This window comes from Heptranchias perlo, unplaced genomic scaffold (genome assembly GCF_035084215.1).
Source record: "Heptranchias perlo isolate sHepPer1 unplaced genomic scaffold, sHepPer1.hap1 HAP1_SCAFFOLD_847, whole genome shotgun sequence".
Lineage (NCBI taxonomy): Eukaryota > Metazoa > Chordata > Chondrichthyes > Hexanchiformes > Hexanchidae > Heptranchias > Heptranchias perlo.
The window spans coordinates 1-12,723 of NW_027139884.1; the positions used below are offsets into that span (position 1 = coordinate 1).

The following is a 12,723-nucleotide window of genomic DNA, read 5'->3' on the forward strand; positions in this document are numbered from 1 at the left end:
TCCCGTGAAAGATTAATAAAAAACCCTCCACTACTGTTGGAGGTGGATTCCTCCATCCTCTCCACTGTTATGGAGAGTGTGTGTGGCTCGTCTGCCAGTACCTTGCAAAGGTGCAGCTGTACCTCAACCATTCTCATTCCCAACAATAGCCCCCAGGGTTCAGCACCTGCGTCCAGCTCAGCAGAGCCTGGAGAGGAGAGCGCCCACCAATGCGGACTCTCCACAGCTGCCCCTGCCAACAGTGTCTATTCGTGCTCACATGTGACTTGTGAATCACCAGGTAAAACCTGTATAAGTGGACCCAATGAAGTGTGTGTTTTTGGGCTGGTGCATGGTTGTATGTCCTGTGACGGTGTACCCTCAGAAGGAATGAGGTCCTCTGTGGAACCATCATCAGGCATGTCCACAGACTGTTGCTCTGTGGATGAAGGCCCTGGAAGACAAAAGGAAAGAATTAGTCCTGGCAAAATAACAATCTTGACAATCACCATACTCAGGTTTCTCATAGTTCAGTCATTGATGAAATAAAGGCAGCCTGTGTGTCAGAGATATTTTTGATTCTGTCACCAGACATCTGCAAGTTCCCAGTCTCTCCATCTCTGATTGAGAGGGAAGCAGATGTGCCACTTATCTCCATGGCCTCCTCCTCTGCATCAGTGAGCTGCATAATTGGTGGTGGGTCACCTCCACTCCTCTCCATCTCCCTTACATTTTGCGTTCTCTTCTCCTACAAGGAGTGAAAGAACAGTCCTGATTGAAGGCCGTGTATTCACGTGATGGATGCAGTGCATTCAGTGAGGGTGACTATCAGATCGATGCATCAAACTTCATAAGGACTGGGGAGAGTGGCAGTGGTGGATGGATACATGGGGAGGTGAGGATGTGAAGGATGGGTGCTGCTGAAACTTAAGTGGGTGTGAGGAGTGATGTGATGGAGTAGGCTTGGCAAGACAGAGTGTGGGGGGGTGGGGGGTGGGTGTTGTACACCACAGGATGTGGGTGAATCAGCAACTCTACTCACCTTTCCTGACCTGGTTAGGTCATTAAAACCCTTCTTGCTCTGCATCCAATACAATGCTCCTGCTACCTCCAACCACGCCTTCTTGGTGAGAGCAGTGGGTTTCCTCCTCCCGTTCCTGGGGAAAATTATCTCCCTCCTGCTCCTGACTGCACCCAGCAGTATGTTGAGGGAAGCATTGTTAAATCTGGGTGCTGGCCTTGCTCGTCCTGAATCCACGTTCACTCACTCTCACCCTCTCCCTCCAAAACCTCCTCGCTCCTCAAAATTCCATTTTTAAATTGGCCCTTTAAATAGTAGAGTTGAGATCATGACATGTGGGTGTGCATCACACTTGCTGTCGCAGCTTTGAGACCCGAAAGCCGGAAAGAAAAATTTATTTAGGCGATCACGTTAAAATTGGACAGTCCCAGCTGCTAAATGTTCTTCCACGTTTCACGCACGCAATTCCTCGCCCCTCGCTCGGAACCCGTCTTCGCATTAATATCGGGGCCCGCGTGTCCCTCCTGAATTTACACTGCATGGATTGATATTTCTCATTATTATTGAATGGCCATTTCTGAACCTGCTGTTTTCTAGGGTCTAGAGATTGTGCAGAAAGCAGAGGAACTGGCTGAGGCTGTGGGAAATAAGGTAAGAGATATTGTGGAAATCAGACAGTGAAGATTGTGATTAATGATTGTACACTGCTCATTCAAATATCCCATTCCAGTATTATGGCAGCAAGAATCTGTTACTGATTCAAGAGAGGAAGAGAGAAGAGACTTGGATTGGTCCAAAATCATCACAAAAGCTGTCTGCAATGTCGAATATGATTCAGACTGAACATCATCTCAACATCTAGGAGTAACACACAATCTACATCTAGGACTACCATATACTTTAGACCTAGGAGTAACACGCACTCTAGACCTAGGCATAACATCAACTCTACATCTAGGAATAATACACACTCTACATATTGGAGTAACATTAACTTGACAACTAGGAATAACATCAACTCAACATCTAGGAGTAACACACACTCTACATCTAGAAATAACACTCACTCTACATCTAGGAGTAACGTTCACTCTAAATCACGGTGTAACATCATCTCGATATCTCAGAGTGACATCAACACTACACCTAGGATTAACATGAATTTTACATCTAGGATTAATATCTCTACACTCTGGACTAACAACAACTCTTCATCTAGGAGTAAAGTCAACTCTATATCTAGGAGTATCTACATCTAAGAGTAACATCTACTCTGCATCTTGGAGTAAAGACAACTCTATATCTAGGAGTAACTCAATCTCTACATTTAGAAGTAATATTAAATCTACATCTAGGAGTAACATCAAATCTATATTTAGGAGTAACACCAACCCTACATCCAGGAGTAATGTCAAATTGACATCTAGGTGTAACAGCAACTCTACATCTAAGAGTAACAACAACTCTACATCTAAGACTAGCTTCACCTTTATACCTTAGAGTAACATCAACCCTCCATCTAGGAGTAACATCAATTCTACACTGAGGAGTAACACACACTCTACATCTAGGAGTAGCACACATGCTACATCTAAGATTAACATGAACTCTACATCTAGGAGTAACATCAACTCTACAACTAGGAGCAACATCAAATTTACATATAGGAGTAACGTCAAATCTACATCTAGGATTAACATCAGCTCTATATCTAGGAGTAACTCCAAATCTACATCCAGGAGTATCATTAAATCAATATCTTGGAGTAACTTCAATCCTCCATCTAAGAGTAACATCAACTTTACATCTAAGAGTAACATCAACTCTACATATAGGAGTATCATCAGCTCTACACGTAGATGTAACATCAAATCTACATCTAGGAGTAGCATCAACTTTACATCCAGGAGTAACATTTAATCAGCATTTAGGAGTAACATCAACTCTACATCCAAGAGTAACATCAACTCTACATCTAGGAGTAACAAACACTCTACACCTAGGAGTAACATCAACTCTACATCTAGGATTGACATGAACTCTACATCAAGGATTAATACCTCTACACTCGGGAGTAACATTAACTCTACATATAAAAATAGAAACATAGAAAATAGGAGCAAGAGTAGGCCATTCGGCCCTTCGGGCCTGCTCCGCCATTCAAAATGATCATGGCTGATCGTCTAACTCAGTAGCCTGTTCCCACTTTTTCCCCATATCCCTTGATCCATTTAGCATTAAGAAATATATCGATCTCCTTGAATACATCTAATGACTTGGCCTCCACTGCCTTCTGTGGTAGAGAATTCCACAGGTTCACCACCCTCTGAGTGAAGAAATTTCTCCTCATCTCGGTTCTAAATGCCATACCCCGTATCCTGAGACTGTGACCCCTGGTTCTGGACTCCCCATCCATCGGGAACATCCCCCCTGCTTCTAGTCTGTCTAGTCCTGTTAGAATTTTATATGTTTCAATGAGATCACCTCTCATTCTTCTAAACTCTAGTGAATATAGGCCTAGTCGACCCAATCTCTCCTCATACGTCAGTCCTGCCATCCCAGGAATCAGTCTGGTAAACCTTTGTTGCGCTCCCTCCATGGCAAGGACATCCTTCCTCAGATAAGGAGACCAAAACTGCACACAATACTCCAGGTGTGGTCTCACCAAGGCCCCATACAACTGCAGTAAGACATCCCTGCTCCTGTACTCAAATCCTCTTGCAATGAAGGCCAACATACCATTCGCCTTCCTAACTGCTTGCTGCACCTGAATGCTCGCTTTCAGCGACTGGTGTACAAGGACACCCAGGTCTCGTTGCACCTCCCCTTTTCCCAATCTGTCACCATTCAGATAATCTGTCTTTCTGTTTTTACAACCAAAGTGGATAACCTCACATTTATCCACGTTATACTGCATCTGTCATGTTCTTGCCCACTCACCCTCTCGGAGTAACATCATTTCACCATGTAGGAGTAGCATCAACTTTACATCTAGGAGTAATAACAAATCCACATCTAGCAGTAACATCAACTTTACATGGAGGAGTAACATCAACTCACCATCTAGGAGTAACATCAAATTGACTTCTAGGATTAAAATCAACTCTACATCTCGGAATTACATCATCTCTACATCAAGGAATCGCATCAACGTTCACATCTAGGAGTAACAGCAAATCAAGGTCTAGGATTAACAACAACTCTACATCTCGGTGTAACATCATCTCCACATCTACACTCAGGAGTAACATCAACTCTACATCCAGGAATGACATCAATTCCACATCTCGGTGTAACATCAAAGCTACATCTAGGAGTAACATACAATCTACTTCTAGGAGTATCATCAACTTCACATCTAAAAGTAACATCAACTCGACATCTTAGAGAAACGTCAACTCTACATCTTAGAGAAACGTCAACTCTACATCTTAGAGAAACGTCAACTCTACATCTAAGAGTAACATCATCTCTACATCTTAGAGTAACATCAACTCTACATCCAAGAGTAACATCAACTCTATATCTAGGAGTAACATCAACCCTACATTTAGGAGTAATGCACACTCTACATCTTAGAATAATATCAAATCTACATCTCAGACGAACAACATCTCGACATCTAGGAGTAACATAAACCCTACATCTAGGAGTAACATCCACTCTACTTCGAGGAGGAACATCAAATCCACATGTAGGAGAAATACCAGCTCTACATCTAGGAGTAACACACGCTTTACCTATAGCAGTAACATCCAATCTACATCTAGGAGTAACATACACTCTATGTCTAGGAGTAACATCATATCTCCATCTAGGAGTAACATCAAATCTACATCTGGGAGTAACAACAAATTGACATCAAGGAGCAGCATCAAATTTACATCTGGTCTAACATCATCTCTACATCTACGGGTAATGCACACATTACACCCAGGATTAACATGATCTCTACATCTGGGGGTAACATCAACCCAACACCAAAGAGTAACATCAACTCTACATCTAGGAGTAAAATCAACTCTACATCTAGGTGGATGATCAACTCTACATCTAGGAGTAACACACACACTACATCTAAGAGTAACATCAACTCTACATCTAGGAGTAAAATCAACTCTACACCTAGGAGTAACACACGCTCTACATCTAAGAGTAACATCAGCTCTACATCTAGGAGTATCAACAAATCTACATCTAGGTGTAAGATCAACACTACGTCTAGGAGTAACACACACTCTACATCCAAGAGTAACACACACTCTACATCTTGGAGTAACGTCAACTCTACATCTAAGAGTAACATTAACCCTACAACTAGGATTATCATGAACTCTACATCTGGAATTAATACCTCTGCACTCTGGAGTAACATCAACCCTACATCTAGGAGTAGCACACAATCTACCTCTAGGAATAACATCAACCCTACATCTCAGAGTTACATCATCTCTACATCAAGGAATCACATCAACATTCAAATCTAGGAGTAACAGCAATTCAAGGTCTAGGATTAACAACTCTACATCTCAGTGTAACATCATCTCCACATCTACACTCAGGAGTAACATCAACTCTACATCTAGGAATGATATCAATTCTACATCTCGGTGTAACATCAAAGCTACATCTAGGAGTAACATACAATCTACTTCTAGGAGTATCATCAACTTTACATCTAAAAGTAACATCAACTCTACATCTAAAAGTAACATCAACTCTACATCTTAGAGTAACATCAACTCTACATCTTAGAGTAACATCAACTCGACATCTAAAGTAACATCAACTCGACATCTAAAGTAACATCAACTCGACATCTAAAGTAACATCAACTTTACATCTAAAGTAACATCAACTTTACATCTAAAAGTAACATCAACTCTACATCTTAGAGTAACATCAACTCTACATCTAAGAGTAACATCAACTCTACATCTAAAAGTACATCAATTCTACATCTGGGAGTAACATCAATTCTACATCTTAGAATAACATCAAATCTACATCTCAGACTAACAACATCTCGACATTTAGGAGTAACATAAACCCTACATCTAGAAGTAACATCCACTCTACTTCTCGGAGAAACATCAAATCCACATGTAGGAGAAATATCAGCTCTACATCTAGGAGTAACACACACTTTACCTATAACAGTAACATCAAATCTACATCTCAGAGTAACATCGTATCTACATCTAGGAGTAACATCGATTCTGCATCTAGGAGTAATATCAAATCTATATCTAGGAGTAACATGCACTCTATGTCGAGGAGTAACATAATATCTACATTGAGGAGTAACACACACTCTACATCTTGGAGTAACTTTATCTCTGCATCGAAGAGTAACATCAACCCTACAACTAGGTTTATCATGAACTCTACATCTGGAATTAATGCCTCTACACTCTGGAGTAACATCAACACTACATCTAGGAGTAACACACCATCTACTTCAAGAATAACATCAACCCTACATCTCGGAGTTACATCATCTCTACATCAAGGAATCATATCAACATTCACATCTAGGAGTAACAGCAAATCAAGGCCTAGGATTAACAACAAATCTATATCTCGGTGTAACATCATCTCCACATCTACACTCAGGAGTAACATCAACTCTACCTCAAGGAATTACATCAATTCTACATCTCGTGTAACATCAAAGCTACATCTAGGAGTAACACACACTCTACTTTTAGGAGTATCATCAACTTTACATCTAAAAGTAATGTCAATTCTACAGGTTAGAGTAACATCAACTCTACATCTAAAAGTAACATCAATTCTACATCTTAGAGTAACATCAAATCTGCATCTCAGGCGAACAACATCTTGACATCTAGGAGTAACATAAAACCCTACATCTAGAAGTAACATCCACTCTACTTCTAGGAGAAACATCAAATCCACATGTAGGAGTAACACCAGCTCTTCATCTAGGAGTAACACACACTTTACCTATAGCAGTAACACCAAATCTACATCTGGGAGTAACACACACTCTACATCTAGGAGTAATATCTTATCTACATCTAGGTGTAACTTTTAGTCTACATCTAGGAGTTACATCAAATCTACATCTAGGAGTAATGTTTAGGCTAAATCTAGGAGTAACATCATATCTACATCTAGGAGTAACATTTAGTCTACATCTAGGAGTAACATCAAATCTACATCTAGGAGTAACATACTCTCTACATCTAGGAATGGCATCGAGTCTACATCTAAGAGTAACAACAAATCTTCATCTGGGAGTAACAGCAAATCGACATCATGGAGTAGCATCAACTTTACATCTGGATCTAACATCAACTCTACATCTAAAAGTAACATCAACTCTACATCTAAGAATAACATCAACTCTACATCTAAGAATAACATCAACTCTACATCTAAGAGTAATGTCAACTCTACATCTAAAAGTAACATCAACTCTACATCTTAGAGTAACATCAACTCTACATCGAAATATAACATCAACTCTACATCTAAGAGTAACGTCAACTCTACATCTAAGAGTAACGTCAACTCTACATCTAAGAGTAACATCAACTCTACATCTAAAAGTAACATCAACTCTACATCTAAGAGTAACATCAACTCTACATCTAAAAGTAACATCAACTCTACATCTAAAAGTAACATCAACTCTACATCTAAAGTAACATCAACTCTACATCTAAAAGTAACATCAACTCTACATCTAAGAGTAACGTCATCTCTACATATTAGAGTAACAGCAACTGAACATCTAAGAGTAACATCAACTCTACATCTTAGAGTAACATCAAATTTACAACTGAAAGTAACATCAACTCTACATCTCACAGTAACATCAACTCTACATCTAAGAGTAATATCAACTCTACATCTTAGAGTAACATCAACTCTACATCTAAGAGTAACATCAACTCTACATCTTTGAGTAACATCAACTCGACATCCAAGAGTAACATCAACTCTATATCTAGGAGTAACATCAACTCGACATCCAAGAGTAACATCAACCCTACATTTAGGATAAACACACACTCTACATCTTCTACATCAAGGAATCACATCAACATTCAAATCTAGGAGTAACAGCAAATCAAGGTCTAGGATTAACAACAACTCTACATCTCGGTGTAACAGCATCTCTACGTCTACACTCAGGAGTAACATCAATTCTACATCCAGGAATGACATCAACTCTACATCGCGGTGTAACATCAAAGCAATATCTTGGAGTAACACACACTCTACTTTCATCAAATTCACATCTAAAGGTAACGTCAACTCTACATGTTAGAGTAACATCAACTCCACATCTTAGAGTAACATCGACTCTACATCTAGAAGTAACATGCACTCTACATCTTAGAGTAACATTAACTCTACATCTTAGAGTAAAATCAACTTTACAACTATAAGTAACATCAACTCTACATCTAAGAGTAACATGAACTCTACATCTAAAAGTAACATCAACCCTACATATAAGAGTAACATCAACTCTACATCTTAGAGTAACAGCAACAATACATCTAAGAGTAACATCAACTTTACATCTAAAAGTAACATGAACTCTATATCTTAGAGTAACATCAAATTTACAACTAAAAGTAACTTCAACTCTACATCTTAGAGTAACATCAACTCGACATCTAAGAGTAACATCAAATTTACAACTAAAAGTAACATCAACTCTAGATCTTAGAGTAACATCATATTTACAACTAAAAGTAACATCAACTCTGCATCTCAGAGTAACATCAACACTAAATCTTAGAGTGACATCCACTATACATCTAGGAGTAACATCAACGCAACATCCAAGAGTAACAAAAACTCTACATCTTACAGTAGCATCAACTCCACTTCTAAGAGTAACATTCACTTTATATCTTAGAGTAACTTCAACTCTACATCTTAGAGTAACATCAACTCTACATCTAAAGTAACATCAACTCTACATCTAAGAATAACATCAACTCTACATCTAAGAATAACATCAACTCTACATCTAAGAGTAACGTCAACTCTCCATCTAAAAGTAACATCAACTCTACATCTTAGAGTAACATCAACTCTACATCTAAAGTAACATCAACTCTACATCTAAGAGTAACGTCAACTCTACATCTAAGAGTAACGTCAACTCTACATCTAAGAGTAACATCAACTCTACATCTAAGAGTAACATCAACTCTACATCTAAAAGTAACATCAACTCTACATCTTAGAGTAACATCAACTCTACATCTAAAGTAACATCAAATCTACATCTGGGAGTAACAAAAAATTGACATCAAGGAGCAGCATCAAATTTACATCTGGTCTAACATCATCTCTACATCTACGGGTAATGCACACATTACACCCAGGATTAACATGATCTCTACATCTGGGGCTAACATCAACCCTACATCTAGGTGTAACATCAAAGCTACATCTAGGAGTAACACACACTCTACTTCTAGGAGTATCATCAACTGGACATCTAAAAGGAACATCAACTCTACATCTAAGAGTAACATCAACTCTACATCTAAGAGTATCAACAATTCGACATCTAAGAGTAACATCAACTCTAAATCTGAGAGTAACATCAACTCTATATCTAAAAGTAACATCAACTCTACATCTTAGAGTAACATCAACTCTAAATCTGAGAGTAACATCAACTCTAAATCTTAGAGTAACATCAACTCTACATCTAAAAGTAACATCAACTCTACATCTAAGAGTATCAACAATTCTACATCTAAGAGTAACATCAACTCTAAATCTTAGAGTAACATCAACTCTACATCTTAGAGTAACATCAGCTCCACATCTAGGAGTAACATTAACTCTACATCCAAGAGTAACACCAACTCTCTATTTAGGAGTAACATCAACCCTACATTTAGCAGCAACACACACTATACATCTTAGAATAACATCAAATCTACATCTCAGACTAACAACATCTCGACATCTAGGAGTAACATCCACTCTACTTCTCAGAGAAACATCAAATCCACATGTAGGAGAAATACCAGCTCTACATCTAGGAGTAACACACACTTTACCTATAGCAGTAACATCCAATCTACATCTAGGAGTAACATCATATCTACATCTAAGAGTAACATCTAGTCTACATCTAGGAGTAACATCAAATCTACAACTAGGAGTAACATCTTATCTACATCTAGGAGTAACATCTTATCTACATCTAGGAGTAACATCAAATCTACATCTGGGAGTAACAACAAATTGACATCAAGGAGCAGCATCAACTTAACATCTAGGTCTAACATCATCTCTACATCGATGGGTAATGCACACATTACACCCAGGATTAACATGATCTCTACATCTGGGGGTAACATCAACCCAACACCAAGGAGTAACATCAACTCCACATCTAGGTGTAGGGTCAACACTACATCTAGGTGTAGGGTCAACACTACATCTAGGAGTAACACGCACTTTACATCTGGGAGTAACTTCATCTCTACATCTAAGAGTAATACCAGCTCTGCATCTAGGAGTAACACACGCTTTACCTATAGCAGTAACATCAAATCTACATCTAGGAGTAGCATACACTCTACATCTAGGAGTAACATCATATCTACATCTAGGAATAAAATCAACTCTACATCTAGGTGCAAGACCAACTCTACACCTAGGAGTAACAGACACTCTACATCTAAGAGTAACACCAGCTCGACAACTAGGAGTATTATCAACTCTACATCTAAGAGTAACATCAACCCTACAACTAGGATTATCATGAACTCTACATCTGGAATTAATGCCTCTACACTCTGGAGTAACATCAACCCTACATCTAGGAGTAACACACATTCTACTTCTCAGAATAACATCAACCCTGCATCTCGGAGTTACATCATCTCTACATCAAGAAATCGCATCAACATGGACATCTAGGAGTAACAGCAAATCAAGGCCTAGGGTTAACAACAACTCTACATCTCAGTGTAACATCATCTCTACATCTACACTCAGGAGTAACGTCAACTCTACATCTAAGAGTAACATCAACTCTACATCTGAAAGTAACATCAACTCTACTTCTAAGAGTAACATCAACTCTACATCTAAGATTAACAATAACTCTACATCTAAAAGTAACAACAACTCTACATCTAAATGTAACATCAACTCTACATAGGAACAGGAGTAGGCCATTCAGCCCCTCGTGTCTGCTCTGCCATTTGATAAGATCATGGCTGATCTGTGATCTGACTCCATATACCTGCCCATATCCCTTAATACCTTTGGTTGCCGAAAAGCTATCTATCTCAGATTTAAATTTAGAAATTGAGCTAGTATCAATTGCCATTTGCGGAAGAGAGTTCCAAACTTCTACCACCCTTTGTGTGTAGAAATGTTTTCAAACTCGCTCCTGAAAGGTCTGGCTCTAATTTTTAGACTGTGCCCCCTACTCCTAAAATCCCCAACCAGCGGAAATAGTTTCTCTCTATCCACCCTATCTGTTCCCCTTAATATCTTATAAACTTCGATCAGATCACCCCTTAACCTTCGAAACTCCAGAGAATACAACCCAATTTGTGTAATCTCTCCTCGTAACTTAACCCTTGAAGTCCGGGTATCATTCTAGTAAACCTATGCTGCACTCCCTCCAAGGCCAGTATGTCCTTCCGAAGGTGCGGTGCCCAGAACTGCTCACAGTACTCCAGGTGCGGTCTAACCATGGTTTTGTATAGCTGCAGCATAACTTCTGCCCCCTTGTACTCCAGTCCTCTAGATATAAAGGCTAGCATTCCATTTGCCTTATTGATTATTTTCTGCACCTGTTCATGACACTTCAATGATCTATGTACCTGTACCCCAAAGTCCCTTTGGACATCCACTGTTTTTAACTTTTTACCATTTAGAAAGTACCCTGTTCTATCCTTTTTGATCCAAAGTGGATGACCTCACATTTGTCTACATTGAATTCCATTTGCCACAGTTTTGCCCATTCACCTAATCTATCAATATCGCTTTGTAATTTTATGTTTTCATATACACTGCTTACAATGCCACCAATCTTTGTGTCATCGGCAAACTTAGGTATGAGACTTTCTATGCCTTCATCGTTAATAAATATTGTGAATAATTGAGGCCCCAAGACAGATCCCTGCGGGACTCCACTAGTCACATCCTGCCAATGTGAGCACCTACCCATTATCCCTACTCTCTCTGTCGCCTTTCGCTCAGTCAACTTCCTAACCAAGTCCGTACTTTTCCCTCGATTCCATGGGCTTCTATCTTAGCTAACAGTCTCTTATGTGGGACCTTATCAAATGCCTTCTGGAAGTCCATATAAATAACATCCATTGACATTCCCCTGTCCACTACTTTAGTCACCTCTTCAAAAAATCCAATCAGGTTTGTCAGGCACGACCTACCTTTCACAAATCCATGCTGGCTCTCTCTGATTAACTGAAAATTCTCGAGGTGTTCAGTCACCCTATCCTTAAATAGACTCCAGCATTTTCCCCACAACAGATGTTAGGCTAACTGGTTTATAATTCCTTGGTTTCCCTCTCTCTCCTATCTTAAAAAGCGGAGTGACATGTGCCATCTCAGAGTAACATCAACTCTACATCTAAGAGAGAGTCTAACCACCTCCCCTTGACATTCAACGGCATTACCATCGCCGAATCCCCCACCATCAACATCCTGGGGGTCACCATTGACCAGAAACA

The 12,723-nt window shown here is 39.4% G+C and overlaps 1 protein-coding gene across 1 annotated transcript in view; it reads left to right on the forward strand.

The window, feature by feature from the left end:
* Positions 1 to 1,597: 1,597 nt before the first annotated feature.
* Positions 1,598 to 12,723, forward strand: part of LOC137319431 (43 kDa receptor-associated protein of the synapse-like) — a gene marked incomplete at its 5' end in the record, with an annotated part of 38,380 nt that continues 27,254 nt past the window's right edge. The window contains one exon of the mRNA XM_067981638.1: positions 1,598 to 1,651. Within this exon, the coding sequence (XP_067837739.1) occupies positions 1,598 to 1,651 (54 nt within the window). The remainder of the gene's footprint in view (positions 1,652 to 12,723) is intronic.